Source organism: Populus trichocarpa, chromosome 6 (assembly GCF_000002775.5).
Source record: "Populus trichocarpa isolate Nisqually-1 chromosome 6, P.trichocarpa_v4.1, whole genome shotgun sequence".
Lineage (NCBI taxonomy): Eukaryota > Viridiplantae > Streptophyta > Magnoliopsida > Malpighiales > Salicaceae > Populus > Populus trichocarpa.
Window position 1 is genome coordinate 2,059,909 of NC_037290.2, and position 17,898 is coordinate 2,077,806.

General features: G+C 33.8%; 3 protein-coding genes across 4 annotated transcripts; 1 reads left to right on the forward strand and 2 right to left on the reverse strand.

Moving 5' to 3' along the window:
• The first annotated feature begins 5,171 nt into the window (after positions 1-5,171).
• On the forward strand, positions 5,172-7,297 carry LOC18099801 (cysteine proteinase inhibitor 6). The gene is made up of 4 exons (XM_052454285.1): positions 5,172-5,490; positions 6,141-6,351; positions 6,672-6,835; positions 6,977-7,297. Exons 1-4 carry the CDS (start codon positions 5,392-5,394, stop codon positions 7,100-7,102), a joined length of 600 nt encoding a protein of 199 aa, XP_052310245.1. The 5' UTR covers positions 5,172-5,391; the 3' UTR covers positions 7,103-7,297.
• Positions 7,298-7,723: 426 nt separating this feature from the next.
• LOC7495679 (cytochrome P450 98A2) lies at positions 7,724-10,669 on the reverse strand. Its single transcript, XM_002308824.4, has 3 exons — positions 10,113-10,669; positions 8,714-9,111; positions 7,724-8,581 (listed from the first exon to the last, which is right to left on the reverse strand). Exons 1-3 carry the CDS (start codon positions 10,594-10,596, stop codon positions 7,937-7,939), a joined length of 1,527 nt encoding a protein of 508 aa, XP_002308860.2. The 5' UTR covers positions 10,597-10,669; the 3' UTR covers positions 7,724-7,936.
• A 2,327-nt stretch (positions 10,670-12,996) lies between these two features.
• On the reverse strand, positions 12,997-16,699 carry LOC18099802 (70 kDa peptidyl-prolyl isomerase). Of its 2 annotated transcripts, none has more exons than XM_006380905.3 (12): positions 16,489-16,699; positions 16,207-16,293; positions 15,854-16,114; positions 15,614-15,691; positions 14,690-14,770; positions 14,373-14,567; positions 14,203-14,289; positions 13,941-14,104; positions 13,727-13,849; positions 13,475-13,621; positions 13,261-13,388; positions 12,997-13,178 (listed from the first exon to the last, which is right to left on the reverse strand). In XM_006380905.3, exons 1-12 carry the CDS (start codon positions 16,643-16,645, stop codon positions 13,079-13,081), a joined length of 1,608 nt encoding a protein of 535 aa, XP_006380967.3. In that variant the 5' UTR covers positions 16,646-16,699; the 3' UTR covers positions 12,997-13,078. The 2 variants fall into 2 exon arrangements, with proteins under 2 accessions (XP_006380967.3, XP_024458348.2); XM_024602580.2 differs by having other exon boundaries at positions 16,207-16,349; positions 16,489-16,637.
• Between the last annotated feature and the right edge of the window lie 1,199 nt (positions 16,700-17,898).

Genomic DNA, 17,898 nt, shown 5'->3' on the forward strand with positions numbered 1-17,898 from the left:
TTATTTACTCTGAAGATACCAAGCATCAGTGATTGATGATGAACTTGTTTTTCTTTTCAGTTTAGGAGCATGATTAACTGTTCTAGCTTGTTTTTTCTTAGGATAATTAGCACGTCAGGAAGTTGTAAAATACAAATTGGAATAATACTAATTTATATTGCTAAAATATGATCTGTTTTATGATTTATGACCTAGTAAGCCTTTACAATCTTGATGATTGCCAAGATTCTTCTTCTTTTGATAATTGGCATTATTCTTCTTCACAACAAACTCTCCTCAAAGAAACCTCCATTGTTGGTTTTGTTATGGCCAACACCATAGTGAGTCAATACTTGTACGTACTTTAACCAAGAAAGGCTGATGAACAGAATTCTGCTATAAAGGTTTTGAACGCTTATTATCTTGAACTGGGCTATCTTGATAGGTCAGTTGCTACTGTTTTATCTCCTTTTGATTGATAATAAAATTATTAATGTTGAAGGTATAGTGCCTGGATCAAGAACTAGTAGCAATATAAGTTCGTTCCTTGTCAAGTTAGTATATCTGCAAACAAGGGCAAAAGCGGTTCAGCAACTATGAGCCTCTCTGTTTGCACGCTCAAGAACCGGATATTATTGGAAACCAGAATGGAGTTTGCCTTACTGAACATACTTTTGAGCTTGAACCAGCAAACATCAATGTCAAACCTGCCTTGGAAGGGGAGCCTGGGTAATTAAAGCTCATCCCCATTGTCACAGTAGGGCATGATAAGGTCAGTGTTGAAGGTGCTTGTACTAGCAGGTCATGGCCTGCCCTTCATGGAGCACGGGTTGGATAAGCAGTGGAGACGCATCAAAGGTGCTGTGTGTTGATAAAACTGATTTTATTGAAGGTAATGTTGTTAGAGAATTCTTAATATTTTTCAGAGTTCTAACCATTCCATATGTAGATAACAATAAATTTGTAAAAGTTAACGATTAATTAGGTTATTTGCAATTAAAATATTTTTCTCACTATCTTGGAAGGAATTTGGTGTAGTTGGTGTAGCACTACTTTATAATTTCTTTTAAGTTGAATTTTAAAATGTGGAAAATTAAGAGGAAAAGAAAAAGAAAATTCTATCCAAAGCCGGATTTTGGAATTAAAAATATATTTAAATAAAATTGAAAATCATTTTTGGTGACAGAGAGGAAGTGTCACGACAGTCCAATTGTTATGGTGGCCATGAGCCAATCGCGACACCAATTTTGCGTCGCTAAATCAACTCACAATACAGTATATTACTTTCCCATACAAAATTGTGTCGTTAAAAATACTCCAACGTATTTTCTGCTTTACAACACTTAAGTGAACTAGAAACAGGAATAAAAAGGTTGGTGCTAATGGCGGTACATGGCATGGTGACTGTAGCGACAACCGAATCATGGTGGTTGGATAATGCTGCAGTATGGTTCATAATGCATTTCTGAATACACCGTGATCTCTCAACTCAAGGAAAAGGAATCGGAAAAAAGGAAGCCGATGGATCATTCAGAAATTGCTGAAGATGATGGTATAATCCAGATTAGTCAAAGATTTAAAAAGCATCCATGCCAGTAATCAACTCAGAACCTATAAGGTCACAAGCTCAAGAACCCCAGCAGATTATTCAGAATCAGGAGACGTGGCTTAAGGCAGCAACGGTTTCAATGGAGGATATCGGAGGTCGATCAACTGAAGGTACTTTCAATAGTATTCAGAACATGGAGCTTAAGTCATCGTCAACCCGGGAACTAAATCAGCACAAGCTCAAGAACTGCAGCGAGATGTGGCGAGAGGCGGCTATTGACTCATAGTGTCGATACACGACGTCATAAGACTCTTCTATATTTTTTATTTTATTGTTAGTTTATTTTTTAAGAAGTTATTTTGGGGAAAGTAAGATTTTATAAGTCGTTAACTAGTAATTGAAGAAAATTAAAATTTTTAAATTAAATATTAGTTTTAGAGATTCATTATTATATTAGTTATAAATATAAAAAATAAACATCATCCTTAAAACATTTTTTTAAGTAAAAGGTTACTTTTATTTTGGGCTTCCTATTACCTATTTGCTTGTATTTTTGAGCTTACTCACGATTCATTAAAAATGATGTTGGTTTCTTTAAAAAAAAAAAAAAGAATCGTGGATTGTGGATGAGAACTTTTGACGTTAATTTCTAGAGTAGGAGATTTTGTCAACTTGGAGAAAAATTTGATATTAATCTCTAAAATAAATGATTTCATCAATTTAGAAAAATTCTCACGTCAACCTCTTAATAAAAGAAGGCTTGTCTATTATTTAGACATGCTAATAAGAAATTTTGTTAATTTAGAAATTAAAGTCGATATCGGTCTCTTTTTTTAACTTGTCAGTTATAAAAATGTTGAAATTAATTCTTAATATAGGCGATATAAACCCTCAACTTAAAAATCAATGTTAAATAGGGTAATTTTTAATTGAAAAATGACAAGTCAGAAGAAATGTAAACCGCGAGGAATAATAATAATAATATAATAATAATAATAATAATAATAATATATGTGAAAAATATTTACAATCAGTTTTGATGGAAAGAAACGTATATGACATCTAATGTTAAAATACATATTATTGTGAAAAATATTTATAATTAGTCGAGGTGCGCGTAAGCTGGCCCGGACATTTACGTTAAACTAAAAAAAAATAATACATATTTATATAGACATGATGTTTGCTGAGAGATTAGTGTGGCTAAGTGGTTTGTGACACTAACTTAAGGTTTGTGACACTAACTTAAGGTTTGGCTGGCAAAGATAAAATTAAAACATGTTGTTTTTGGCTGGAATCAAACCGCAGACAAGACATTAAGTTCAATGACAACTTACCACTTAACTAGAACAAATATTTAGTACTTGGTGTAGTATTGTATATTATAATTAATGAACGACTTAAAGAACAAAACCATGGGTTATATAAAATGAGAGGGGCAATTTTGCAACTTGCTGAAAATTCTCTTTCTTTCTTCCTATTTGAAGCCGACGGTACAACTGGAGAGAGAGGGAGGGAGGGAGGGAGATTTGATTGGTAAGACATTTTCTATATATAATCTTTTTCTTTGTTTTAGTTGTTTTAGGTGTACGAAGGAAGAAAATCCCAAAAAATCAATTATAAGGTTTTTATAAATTTTCAGGGAAATGATTGTTTTGATGAATTGTTAGTTGATTGATATGAGAATGATAGAAACTTGATTAAAAATCATGGTAGGTGTTTTAGAATAAATTGGGTTGGTTTTATTGTTTTAATATTAATGTTTTGAAATTCTTAAGTTTGTGCATGAATGCTGAAATGTGGAATTAAAAACAGTGAGTAAGAGGAAAATATAGAAAAAAAGTGTAAGATTGAGTAATGTGAGTGATTTAATGATGTTGCTATGTTTAAATTCTAAACAAAGAATTGGGTATGGATATTGTGAAATTGTATGTTAATTTGATATGAATGTGTAAGAAATATGAGGTGGAATAAGTGTTTGCTTCTGGTAGCTATAAAATTCTAATTCTAGTTGAAAGGAATCACTCAGATTCAGGAGTTTATATCAACTAAACTAGAAAAAAAAAAGTTTTTGAGAAAATATAGTTTTTGTTAAACCAAAAAGAGATTTGTGAGTCAATGTTGCTTCTTTTTTTTTTTTATCAAGGCAAGAAAAATAAGAAAAATCCTATTATTAGAAGATTTTTAAAAAAAGAAGATGAACCCTGCCACTAGAAATCTCAATTTTCAACTCGTAATCATAATGTTTTGGATTCAGTCATAATAGCAAAGACACCTTGGGAATGTTCTAGTTGAAGAAAATTGCTTAGATTCAAGATTTTAGGTCAATTAGCTGAAAACATGAGTCGCTGAGATGACAAGACTTTACCAAAAAAAGTTGCACTAGAAAATATCTATGAAAATATGATTCTCCTAATAGCTGCAAAATTTTGGTTTTGGTTAAAGAAGATCGTTAGATTGAGATCTTAGGTCAACTAAGCTAAAGATAGATTTTTTATTCTGGTTAAAGGAGATTACTAGATTGAGATCTCAGGTTGACTGAGCTGAAGATAGATTTTGATTCCGGTTAAAGAAGATTGCAAGATTGAGATCTTAGGTTGATCGAGTTATAAACAAAGATTTTGATTCTGATTAAAGGGGATCGTCAGATTGAGATTTCAGGTTGACTGAGCTAAAGAAAGAAATTTTAGTTCTAGTTAAAGGGAATCTCTAAATTGAAATCTTAGGTAAAACGAGCTGAAGACAAAGATTTTAGTTCTTTTGACCCAATTAAGGAAAGCTTTTTGAATTGCTTCCAGAAGTACAAGTCAATGGAGAATAGAGAGGATGTCATTGCCGCTGGGTGAGTGAAAAGAAAGAGAGGGTTGAAGGTGAAAATTGTATGTGATGCAGTGATGGTTAACTATGGAACAAGTCTGGAACGACGCTGGCCAGGGTAAGTGATTGATTTTATTTTTTTAATTAATGTTTTTTTATTTAAAAATATATTAAAATAATATTTTTTTATTTTTTAAAATTTATTTTTAATTAACATATTAAAACAATTTAAAAATATTTAAAAATTAAATTTTAATAAAAAATGTTCAATCTTATTTTCAAACAGGATTCGCAATCACAATTTTAAAATTATGATTCTATATGATTTCATCTTAATTTGATTATTTTTCAAGTTTTTAGGTTAATCTAATACATTAACCATATGTTAATTCATAAAATCATATTATTTTATAAATTAACTTGTGATTTTAACAACATCAGTTACAATCAACAAGGAGCTCACTACCGTTGAATTGAAGTTTGCTAGTTAAATATTTATTTTAATTTATACACTTAATAAAATCTTAAATATAAATTTTAGTTCACTAAATCAACCTAGTTTTTAAATAAATTAACTATGTATTTTTTTTTTAATTTAGACTAGTAATAGAATTCTGGATTGATCTAGCCGTCCGTCCGAGTTTTAAAACAATAATTTAAATATGAATCCCTATGCTACTTTTAGCCTTTTAGTCTCTAAGCCCATCCATATTTGGGGTGGTTTGCATTCAACGTGGACTCTTTCCAAATCTTCACTCTTGGGCTTAGCCCTTTAAACCCAATCCTTAGGAGCGAAGGAAGTGACCAACTAACTTTCAAAAAAACCACTACAAATCACCTCCCTGTCGGCGAAAATTTATTCTTGGACAAACAGGCACAGAGAATCGAATAAATCTCTTTTGTTTGACGAAGACGACGACGACGACGAAGACGACGAAGACGAAGACGAAGACGAATAAATCTCCTTACTAATCTTGAGTGTGTTGGTTTTGCTTTGTGGGTGTTATACTGAACTTGGTCTTTGTAGACAAGACAACTTCTTGAAGATGAAGCTTGGTGGTGTTCATGATTGTAAGGGTTCTCAAAACAGCGGAGAGATTGATAGCCTCGCTCGTTTTGCTGTCCAAGAACATAACACGAAAGAGGTCTTTTCTTCTATTGATCTTTTTTTTTTTTTTCATTTTTTATTGCGGAAATTCTTGATTTTCTTGTTTTGTTTTGTTTTTATATGATAATGATTCGAGAGGGATCATAGAAAAATTTGCTTAGATTGGATATGGTTTTTGATTAAATTTACTATTGATTTTTTTTCCTTTTCTTTTGGGGTGATTTATGTGTTAATTTAGTCTTTATCTTATTGTTTGATTTATTTTTCTACTTTGTTTTTTTTTTTAATATATAAATGATTTTTTGTTCATAATTCAGGGTTTTTTTTTCTATGAAATATTTGATAACAGAACAGGATGATTGATATTTGACTCATGATTTTAGAAATAAAGATAGCATAGATGAATTTTTTTAGTAATTTCAACAAAATGTATAATTTTTAATCTACATATATTTGCTTGAATGGCTATTCTCTCAAGTGTTCACAAATCTTCTGTGAAACCCTCGTGCATAAGCTATGTTCTTGAGTCCTTTCTTCTGTGTGCGAAACGGGTTCAATTTTGAAAATTAAAAGAATTCTCAGAAAATAACAGCGATAATTTACTCATCTTCCTGTTTATTGTATTTGATGTGTCTTTTTCGGCAAGGTCCTAGCATTTTTAGTATTTACCTTGGATATTGTCTACAGAATGCTCTTCTTGAGTTTGTGAGGGTGGTGAAGGCCAAAGAGCAGGTGGTTGCTGGTAAGCTATACCACCTTACTCTAGAGGCGAATGATGCTGGTAATAAGAAGATATATGAAGTTAAAGTCTGGGTGAAGCCATGGATGAACTTCAAGCAGTTGCAGGAATTCAAGCATGTTGAAGGGGGTACATCCTCAGACCTTGGCGTTAAACAAGGTAACGGGTCCTTTTATGTATAAGCAATTGGTTGTGCTTGAATTTTTTCTGTTGATGGTTGTAATGAGACTGAAATTGGCATGTGAGGTTTTCTTGTTATGTTTTCATTCTTCAGTATGATGTTGTTAGGTCTCTAAAACTAGGAGACCAACGTAGACCTAACAGATGCTATCCTTTCATTTTAGATTGGCCAATTCTTCTTTACATGGGATTGGCTCTGTCCAATCTCAGTGAAATGCAGAGTCCCTTTTTTTATTTTTGCTCAAAAGTGTGTTACTAAGTGGTAGTTAGTTTAGTTGCAAAAAATAGTGATTAATCAGGCGCATTACACAAATCAGATGATCATGGATCAGGATGGAAAATGGTGTCAACAAATGATGTCGAGGTCCAAAATGTAGCAAGTCATGCTGTTAAGTCCATTCAGGAGAGATCTAATTCATTGTATCCATATGAACTCTTAGAGATCCTTCTGGCGAAAGCCAAGGTTGGAACTTTACAATGTTGCGACTCGCAACTTTAGCCTTCATTTTCCCTACTTGGATTGATCTTTCCCATCTTTGCACACTTTGGTATGCAAATGTGGAAGCTGTCCAGCTGATTTTTCCTTGGTTTGGTGATGGTGCAGGTCACTGAAGATTCTGCCAAATTCAATCTGCTTCTGAAATTGAGGAGGGGAATCAAAGAAGAGAATATCAAGGTTGAAGTAATTAAAAACATAGAAGGGAAGTTTTATGTAAATTTGATGCCATAATATGCAAAAGCCTTGTGTGCCTTGGTGCTGCTACCTACAGTATAGTATAGAGCAATAAACACACCACTCTGGCAATTATGCTTTTATGTTTGAATCTGTATATATTTATGCTTTATGACATAGATATGGATTTTATGAGTAACCTCCTCAATCATATATATATATATATAGAGAGAGAAATGCTTGAGTTGTCAACACATTATACAATATTGCAGGTCTTTATTCCTTATTTTAGACTTGGTGATAAAGAAAGTTTTGCATTGAATCTCTACGCCATCTAAACTCTCACCCTTCCCCAGCTCAGAAACTGATATAATCCAAGGAAAACATAGCAGCAAAGTGCAAATCACAAGTCTGAAGCCATACGTTTGTGCAAGTGTGAGAGCTGTCGAGGAATAGCCACTGCTTGTGACGGAGTCATCATATTTGGGATTAAGTTGCATAGTTGTATGTATCAAAATTAAATTTACCTCCTTGATTGAAAATAGATTGTTAATACTGATCGAGATTAAGGAATCTGTGAGAAATATTTCTCATAAATGATCTTGGAGTCTACCCCAATTAACAAAGTGAAGGTTGGAGCAAGCCTTCAAGGTTGATGATGATGATGACTGAAGGAGATTCAAAAACCTTGCAAGAACATTGAAATTGATAGAAGAAGTGTTACAATTGTTCATATCCAACACAAGGACATAACATTGTGTACCTTCATATAACATAGTGCTTTATTTGGTCCTCAGTCCTCACTTTTGACAGAGATTCGTTGACATTTTCCAACTCTTTTGTAGTTCACAATCCAAAGCCTAATCAGAAAATTGACATCAAATTACCAAATTAAATATCAACAGCAACACGTTTGTACAAATGTGAAGGCAACCGAGGAGTGGCCACTGCTTGTAATGGAGTCCTCATGTAAGTGACAAGCCCAGGATTTTCCGACATGTCAATTTCCTCTGGCTTCATTCCTTCAGGAGGGGTCCAACAAAAATGGTGCAGCAAGTGACCCAGCATGGATGTGACCAAATTGATACCAAGTTGTGCACCAGGGCACACTCTCCTTCCTGCACCAAATGGAAGTAGCCTGAAATCATGACCCTTCATGTCAACATCCTCCTCCAGGAACCTCTCTGGCCGGAACTCTAAGGGTTTCTTCCAGGTGGCCGGATCGCGAGCTACGGCCCATACATTGACGTGAACATTTGATCCCTTAGGAATGTCGTAGCCACCAACTTTCACATTGGCATTGGCACGGTGCGGGAGCATAAGTGGTGTTGGGGGGTGCAACCTTAGCGCCTCCTTGGCTACACATTGTAAGTAAGGAAGGCCTGAGAAATCAGCCTCGGTCATGACACGTTCAAATCCAACAACACTGTCCAACTCTTCCTGAGCCTTCTGTTGCACCCTTGGGTTCTTGATTAGCTCTGCCATTGCCCATTCTACTGAGATTGCAGTTGTGTCCATGCCCGCAGTAATCATGTCCTGCACATGGTGTGCCATACAAAATTAATACCTTAGAAACCTACCATATATCACAAAAACAAAAACAAAAACAAAAAAAAACATACATCAATTTTACTTTAACAAAAGTAGAAACTATAGAATGTTACATACCCAAAGCAGTCCAATGATTGTGTCTTCACTAAGGTCATACTTCTCCTTCAATGTAAGCAATGCATCAACAAAATGCTGCTTGGCACCGCCACTCGTCTGCCGGGCAAGGGTATGTTCATCCATAATAGCTCTAGTGAGTCGGTCCCGACGAGCCCCATGCTTGGCAAATGCATCTTCCTCTAACGGAAACATCCAACGAAGCCATGGAATGTGCTCTGCCATTGCAAGTGATGCACCCAACTTAAGTCCATTGGATACAATTGCCTTGAATTCTAGCCCTTGCTCATCCATAACGCCTTCGGCATTCACGAATCGCTTCCCAAATGCTAGCCTTGTAATGTTGTTGAATGCAACTGCCCCCAAATATTTCTTCACCGTCAAGGTTTTTCCATTGTTTTCTGCAGGTCAATGTTTTTCTTTTAGAAAATAGTATAGCAAAGTAAAAAACAACAACAACGCAGTTTTAATAAAAATAATTGCTCCATGTTAACTCGGTGATCAACGAATTAACCCCAGGACCCAACGAGCTAGATCATTTTTCAAACCAGAGCCGGTAACCATGAAAAAAGAAAAACTTCAAGCTGATTAACATTTAAGACGCCGACGACAACAACAAAGCCCAAAACAAAAGGCCTATTTTTTGTTTTTGGGATCAGCAAAACGTGAAACGAAGCACAAAGTGGAAGTGGGTGAGAGTTGAAGAATATTAAAATGCTAACAAACAAATAATTAAAAGCATGAAACATAGCAGCTCAAGGCCTTATATGGGCACATTTGCAATAAGAATAGATCTCAGTCAAAGACTAATTACACGACAAAAATTTGACATGGAAACAACATCCTCTGCGTTCTGCCGACCCAACCATAACTAATACAAGGAAAAACATGATACCAAGTCAAATAAAGCCAGCAAAAATTTAGTACTTGTTTATACAAATATGTATAGATCGTTCTAATCGGACAAAATGTTTGACAGTAAAAATAGATGATGAAAATCCACAACTACTTGTGTGACTTTTCGACAACCTTACAAAGATGTTCGATTAATGGAACTATAAGAACTGATAAAGCAGAGAGCAAATATAAATGTCATAATTATGTGATTGTAATTTGTAATGAATCCAGTCGCGTGGATCCAACTAATCCGTTGGCTAGATGGGTTGAATCAAAATCTAGCCTGGACTGGATTTTAAAAAAACTTGGTGAGAGTTAATTCGATAAAATCTGAGTTGTCGACCTACCCAGTTTAATTTTTGTCTTAATTTAAAAAACAAACAACCTGGATTATGGGCTAGTTGTAATAATTTTGTTATTATGGCTAAAAGAATAAATCCTCAGGAAAAACAGATACTAATTCCAAAAAAACAAGTCGAAGAAATAGGGACTAAGAAAAGCTTACCAGGATTAGTGCAGTCATTGAAAATTGATTCAACCATGGCAGCAACCTCATCTTCTCTGATAGGCCTCAAAGCTTCAAGTCTTTTGGGAGAGAAAAGCTCAAGGGTGCAAACCTTTCGAACCTTAACATAGTGAGGTCCATAATCAGCCCATATAAGGTCTTTACCGTCTCTGCTAAACTTGGCAGCTGATCGACTCCTATGTCTATCAGCTAACTGTTGATCATTTTCCTTGAGCACTTCCTTTGCCAATTCTGTATTGGAAACAATCACGTTAAGAGTTGAACCGAACCAAACTGAGATGATAGGACCATATGCCTGAGCCCACTCTGCAAAGCACCGGAACCTCACAGGCTTGACGTCATAAAGGTTGCCTACTATTGGCCATGGTCTTGGCCCTGGTGGGAGCTTGAAGCGTAGACGTTGGTAGATTTTGTATGTCAAGAGAAGGGTGATGAAGGATATCGGAATCAGAAGGAGATTCATTGTGGAGAGAAAAAAAAAAGGGAGAGAAAGGGTCTAATTTTTCTGAAGGGCCTTGGCAGAATATAAATTGTAGGAATGGAGTTGGTCTCTGCGAGGGAGGGAGTTGGTGAGTGGATTTTGTTTCTTGTTAAAAATCATTCATGGTCCCTCTAATTTCCACAAATTACCAACTCAATCCCTCACTTTAAATTGGGTCAAATAAACCCTTTTTACTTTCATACAAATCCAATTTCAGATGTTCATTCAAGTCATTTAATTAATAATTGAGTTTTTTCACGAGGTAAGAATGCATTTCATTGAGAATAAAGTAGTGAGTTTGATCAAACTTAAAGAAGAGGGTCTAACATGAATAAATTTAAGAAGTTGAGGGACGATGTGCGACTCTTTGCTTCTGCTTATAGTCGCTGTCATAGGAGAGGGAGGGGAAAAAAGTGTCACTTGTCAATGCCCATTGTGGGGAAACATTGACCAATTACAATGTCCCACGTGCTCAAGAACGGTGGCGCGTGACTTCACTCTCGGTGAAAAGATAGTAGAGCGGGTTTTTTGTTTTTTTGTTTTTTTTAGTATTTGGTGGTTGGTGAAGTGAGACTTTTTAACAAGCAAAGAAGGAGGAAATCAAAAGTTGGTGAAGGGGGAGACCATTCTATTCATTTCTCGCAGCCCACATATTTGTAATTAAGAAAATAAGATAAGTTAAAAGGTTTGTAATAATTGAGAGGGAAATTGCTATAGAAATTTATAATTACGGGGCACATAATGTTATCTACTACTATTATATAATTTAAAAGTTGCTTTTGACGGCTGGACCGGGAGATATGTAATGTTCGAGAATGCGATTTAAATTATATATTTTTATTTTTTATTTTTTTGTATAAAAACAATATTTTTTTAGTATTTTTAGATACTTTTAATGTGCTGATATTAAAAATAATTTTTTTTAAAAAATATTATTTTAATGTATTTCCAAGTGAAAAATACTTTGAAAAGTAACCATAATCACACTCCCAAACTCCCACAATCACACATTTTAATGTATTTTAAGCTTGAAATTGTAATGGTGATTGCGGTTCAACGTGTTTTTAGCTTAGAAATACATCAAAATAATATTTTTTATTTTTTAAAAATTATTTTTGAGATCAGTACAAAAAATAATAATTTTTAATAATTCTTTTTCAAAATTTAAGGATACATGTTTCTAAATGGACTCTTAAAACCTAACTTAGATTAGATTTGCTTTCAAGTCAATTTGTATATTAAATTTAGGTAACTTGATAAGTCAAACTCAATCAAGAAATCTCAAAAGAAACTTAATTGAATCAGTTTTAATTTTTTTTAATTTATATTTAAAATAATGTTATTAAAAAAAAACTATCTAAAAAATATTATTTTAAAATTAATCCACAGATTAACTCGATAATCTAAACCCTCAGCAAGATCGGGCTCTAACGTGGTCTCAAATCCACCAAGTAAAAAACAACAACACAAGATTTTATATATATGATATTTGGATGGTGAATTTGGTAAAAAATGGGTGAGGATGGTAAAGTGTCAAGGCCTCGAGGGACCACGCTTGTTTGGTGGTGGTGGGTAGGTAGGCCAGAATTTTCTTGAGAAGCTGGCAACTATCATGCATCGTTATCAAACCATTGATTGACATTAAAAAAAAAATAAAAAAATCATAGCTTAAAACAGGAAGGAAAGGAAAAATAAAAAATAAAAAATAAAATCAGTAAGAGATAAGGACCACGGTGGCCGCCGGAAGCACCTAACACCATCCACCATTTTAAAATGACGACAGGATGACCCTAATAATAACATTTATTTATTATTAATCAGGGCGTTTTTTTTAATAAAAAAACAGCTCCCAATAATAACATAAATAAAATAAATATCAGTTTTTCTTTAAGAAAAAACTCCTGATAATAGCATAAATAATATACATAGCAGTTTTCCTTAAAAAAAAAAAACTCCTAATATTAACATAAATAGCTTTTTTTTTTTGTGTGTGTAAGAATGTTGAATAAATTGACACGTATTAATATATATATATACACACACACGCACGTGTTTTTCTTACGAAATAAGGAAAAGACAAGGCCACATTTCCATTGAAGGCTTCAAGCCCATCTGGAGGTTGGCGGACCTAAGCCCAGATGGGTAGATTCCCATGGCCCCTTCATGGATTCCGCTATTGGCATTTCACTTTTTGCTAATGACACTCCCAGTAACTCTAAATGGTCTATTTATTTATTTAGTCCAAATATCTAGGAGGCATTTTGTAATAATATTTTATCTCGTATTAATAAAAAAATCATTTTTCTCAATGATTTATTTTATGTTCATAAATGGATTGATTATTGAGAAAAATAAAGTATTTATTTTATTTTTATACTCTAATTTAAAAATAAATATAAATATTTAATAATAGTAATAAACAAAAAATATTTATATCATTACGCATGTATAACTTGAAGTTTGGTCAACCCATCCTTGAAACCATGGTGCTGAAAAGCTCAGCTTGATATTTCTCATACTCTCTTTGCTTGTCTTTAAGCTCCTTGAACCCAAGTTTCACTTCTCTGTTGTCACAAGGAGAAAGATAATTATAAAAAGAAAAAAGAAAAACAGAAAAAAACTAAATATGTTGGCTTGTACGCTTGCCTATTATTTGGATCAATGGCTAGAGCTTTCTTTATATCTGCCTCAGCTTTCTCTAATTCAGATGTTTTCAAGTATGCTTGCGATCGTCTGAATAGAGCTTTGACATTGAGTGGATCAAGTTCTAAAACCTGTAGTGGATGAAACATGATTTTTATGAGAGGAAAAAAGATAGCTAAATGGGGTTTTTGAGCTATTTAATTTGAGGAAAATAAACCTTCGTGCATAGCCTTGAAGCTTCAAGGAACTCCCCTGATTTAAGCTTACAAGCTGCGTTATTCAGGTAACATGATAGCCTCAAGCTTTTTGCCAGGCACATTTCCTCATCAGTGAAAGAGTGGTCGAACTCGATGTATTTTGCAGCCTGGAATTTGTAGTTAAGAAAATTCTGCAGTTTAAATGCTGAAAATGATAGTAAAATCTTAAAGGGGTGATGTATTTTTTTCAGTTTCATTGCCTTCGGACTTGCCTTCTCGTATTTCTTAGAGGCACGCCAGAATTTTCCTGCCTTGAATAGCACATTGCCATCTAGCTTCTTCCTTTCACTTGCTTCTAGTTTCTCATGTGTATCCATTTTCCAGAATGGTTTCTCCTGCGCGAAGGTCAGAGTTGTGACAATATCTTCTTTGATCATTTGTCAGAAAGCCGAGACTTAAACAAGTTTAAGCAGTTTGAACAATAACCTTAATAAAATCAAGCAGCTCAACTTCATAATGAAGCATGGAATTTGCAGGAAGCATTCCTGAAATGTCATGGCCATGGAGATATTTGGCATCCACGGTCACTGTGGCATGCTCTCCTTTCTTCATAGTCATAATGGCCCTGTCTAGACCCTCATTTACTTGTTCTGGAATCGTAAAGACCAAAAATGTATTGATTTTACACAAAAATTGATGCTTATAACTCATTTCTGCAAGAAATAGGGATGCGTAAATTGCAAAATACCTTCCAAAGTTATGAATTCAAATGGCTCTCCATTAGTCCCTTTCCTGTCAAAAACTGTTCCATCTTCAAGTTTTCCAACATATGTCACTGCAAACACAGGCAGGTCATACGAAATTACACCATTGTTGTGACCTTCTAATCTGAAATATAATAGTCATGTGAGGGATTACCTTTCACATGGGATCCCTCGGTCGGACGATCGAATCCTTCACCGGCTTTTACAATTTTTTTAAGGACCTTCTTATCTCCGGTGACATCGGTGACACTTCTCCAGGATACAAGCTCAAGTTGGATGGTTAAATTAGAATAAGGTGGAATGTTACTTTCAATGTCAGGAGCTAAATTTCCTTTCTCAATGAAGCCGTCTGACGAAAAATGATCTTAGATTAATTAATGAGCAGAGCAGAAAGAAGAAGATACCAAAAGAAAGGAAATCGTCCAGGAACAAGGAAAATTATCTAGCTAGGAAAAAAGTGAACAAACTTACAAGAAAGTTTTACTGCTAGCTCTGCTTTCTCACCCTTTCTCATTGTCTTCACTGCTCTGCTCAAGGCAGGACATAGATATCCTAAACCAGTAAAAAAAATCAATCATTTGTTTTTGTGTTTTAAAATATTTTTTTTTTAAAATATTTTTTTTATATTTTTACTTCAAATTAATATTTTTTTAATGTTTTCAAATCATTTTGATACATTGATGTTAAAAATAATTTTTAAAAAATAAAAAAATATTATTTTGATGCTTTTCTGAATGAAAAGTACTTTGAAAAGCAATCATAACTACACTTCTAAACACCCTTAAAATCTTTGAATAATAGTTATTAAACCTGGTCCGGCAGGTTCACATGATAAATACACAACTTCAAATTTGATTTGTATTGAGTTTTAAGTTTTAAAAAAACTCTTGATAATAACATAAATAATATAAATAGCAGTTTTCTTTTTAAAAAAAACTTCTAATATTAACATAAATAGCATTTTTATTTTTTATTGGCATTTCACGTTTTGCTAATGACATTCCCACTAACTCTAAACGCTCTATTTATTTATTTAATCCAAATATCAAGGAGGCATTTTGTTATGATATTTTGGCTTGTATTAATAAGAAAATATATTTTTAAAATAAAGTGAAATACATAATACCGTGGAGGGCCTGGACAATTGCATTCCAAATAACATTTGAAGATATGTTTATAAATGGATTAATTATTGAGAAAAATAAAGTATTTATTTTATTTTTATACTCTAATTTAAAAATAAACATTAAATAACATCGTTTTTTCAATAAAGATATAAATTTATGTTCACTCGATAATCTAACGACCTAAAAACCCTTTTTCGAATCAACAACTTGTGTTTCAAATTTCAAGAAATTCAACATCGGAAAAATGTTATCAACACAATACACTTACCATCTCCTACATGAAACTCAACACCTTCCTCGGATTTGGAGACAAGCATTCCAGTCTCAATCCTTGCCTCATACTTCACTGCAGAGACGGAAATGCATTACTATTTTGCAGATAAACCACTCATTACAAAAGTCAAAGTGTGATTTAGAGTTAATTATACAGCAGAAGTTTATGATTACAAGAGCAGATGTTTCCCTAGCTAGGTTCAACAAGTTTATGATTACAAGAGCAGAAGTTTACCTAAAACTTCATCTCCATCTCTTGGTGTAGCCCATCCTTCACCCTCCTTTATTAGCTTCTTCAATATTCCTCCATCGCCTGTTAAATCCCTGATGCTACTCCAAGACAGCATCTCAACATCAAAAACAAGAGTTGCATTGGGAGGAATCAGTGGTGGAGAACCAGCCTCCCCGTAGGCCAAGTTTGGCGGTACCGTAAAAATTGCTCTTTCTCCATTCTTCATGGTGGCAACCCCTTCATCCCATCCTTTGATTACTTCTCCTAGAACCCAAACACCAAACAAAAACATATCATCTATGCAGCCAACAATATAGACATACCGCCATTGATATGGATTGATTAGCACTACTTACCCTGGCCTAATTTGAACTTAAAGGGAACCCCTTTATCACGACTTGACTCAAGACTTGCCCCCCCTTCGATATATCCATTGAAATGAACTGAAACAGCAGTTTGCATTCCCAGGAAAATTCATGTAAGCCTTCTTGATGAATCTCTAATTAAAACCACAGTTCTTTAAGTCCAAAGCTACTCCATCAAGTGACAAACATTGAAACAAACTGACCCTTCTCCTGTAAATCTAAAAAGAAGAAGAAAAAAGGCATAGACAATAATTCGAGGGCTTGTTTTTGTACCTTCCACTTCATCTCCAGGAAATGGAGTTTGCCATGAGTTTCCCTTCTTCACAATCTTTTTCCTTAGCCCTTGGCTTCCGATTTTTTTCTCGGGCAATCCCGAATTATCGGTTTGGATTTCATTTTGCAAAGAGGAACTCAAGGACAAGTGTTCCATTTGAATTAAGAGATATAGATAAGAGTGTGTATGTGTTTGTGCGAAGATAAGCCGTTGTTGGTTTCCCTCCTTTTATTATGACTACGGTTTTTATAATATTATAATTATAAAAACCATAATTATAATATTAAAATAATAATATAAATTTTATATTTGTTTACTTTTCCAAGTCAGCAATCGGTCTCGCAGTACATTTTTTGCCAACTAGTCTGAACAAAGAATGCCAAGCCCACTGGCTTGGATTGATCTAGAAAAGTTCGGTATAGTTTCCTTTCTTTAAATGGTCTGGTAATAAATTTACAGAGTAGTCCAAAGCTAAAAGATCAAGCCCATTTTACCTCACGGAGCTTGCAAAAGCCCAACCAATCTCCCTTTTTAAGGAAAAGTTAGGCTCCAAGTCCAACCCAACACAGCCCAATTTTGGGACATTGATTTAGATGTCAATGAAATTGGGTATGCCTAATAGTGAAATTGGCTCCAATTTTATAATTAATTTTAGCCTAACCCAATTTTATCTCGCTCATGATGCAAAAAAAAAAAAAAATCTAAATTTATTGGAAAAAATAGTGGGTATTGTTTGAAATTGAGGTTAAACCTGTTTCTTGTTAAAATTTATTTTGTTTCGCTTGAAATTAATTTTTTTTGTAATTTTGGATCGTTTTGATGTGTTGATATCAAAAATAAATTTTAAAAAATAAAAATTATTATTTTAATGTATTTTTAAATAAAAAATACTTTATACTAAACTGTGGTGACTACTATTAAATGATGCAATAAAATTGGACATGCCTAATAATTATTAGCCAAAAAGTGGCTCCCATCACCTTTGTCTCTTGCCCAAAAGGCAATACATCAAATTGTTTTTTTTTTTAATAATATTTTTTTTCCTTGTCCATATATTTTTTCCACAATGCTTTATATATTGATTAGTCAATCTTGCACTGAAACCATCCTAGTCTTTACATGAATCAATTGCAATTCTTATTAAACAGTGGATGCTCTTGTCGTCATGAATATTTAATTGTGAGTATTCTGCAAAATAAATGAAATTGGATAAAAAGCTGAAGCACACAACGTGATGAAAGCAAGCATTATATGAAAATTATTGCAATAAAGAAAACTATATAATAAAACTTAGTGGGGGTTGATATTTCATATAAGAATATTGATTTTGAGCCTTGTTTTTGTGTCCCCTTGCTAGAGGGCAAATCAACTCGGAAGAGAGCAACAAAAAATTATGTGGAGAACCGATG

What these genes read in the sequence shown, in the direction of transcription:
- LOC18099801 (XM_052454285.1), top strand. Translation starts at nt 5,392, where the DNA reads ATGAAGCTTGGTGGTGTTCATGATTGTAAGGGTTCTCAAAACAGCGGA. An exon ending in AAGAACATAACACGAAAGAG is followed by an intron (nt 5,491 to 6,140) that starts GTCTTTTCTTCT and finishes TATTGTCTACAG; the next exon opens with AATGCTCTTCTTGAGTTTGT. An exon ending in AGACCTTGGCGTTAAACAAG is followed by an intron (nt 6,352 to 6,671) that starts GTAACGGGTCCT and finishes GTGATTAATCAG; the next exon opens with GCGCATTACACAAATCAGAT.
- LOC7495679 (XM_002308824.4), bottom strand. Translation starts at nt 10,596, where the DNA reads ATGAATCTCCTTCTGATTCCGATATCCTTCATCACCCTTCTCTTGACA. An exon ending in CAATGACTGCACTAATCCTG is followed by an intron (nt 9,112 to 10,112) that starts GTAAGCTTTTCT and finishes ATTGACCTGCAG; the next exon opens with AAAACAATGGAAAAACCTTG. An exon ending in CAATCATTGGACTGCTTTGG is followed by an intron (nt 8,582 to 8,713) that starts GTATGTAACATT and finishes CACCATGTGCAG; the next exon opens with GACATGATTACTGCGGGCAT.
- LOC18099802 (XM_006380905.3), bottom strand. Translation starts at nt 16,645, where the DNA reads ATGGAACACTTGTCCTTGAGTTCCTCTTTGCAAAATGAAATCCAAACC. An exon ending in TAAGTTCAAATTAGGCCAGG is followed by an intron (nt 16,115 to 16,206) that starts GTAAGTAGTGCT and finishes TTTGGGTTCTAG; the next exon opens with GAGAAGTAATCAAAGGATGG. An exon ending in GCTAGCAGTAAAACTTTCTT is followed by an intron (nt 14,568 to 14,689) that starts GTAAGTTTGTTC and finishes ATTTTTCGTCAG; the next exon opens with ACGGCTTCATTGAGAAAGGA.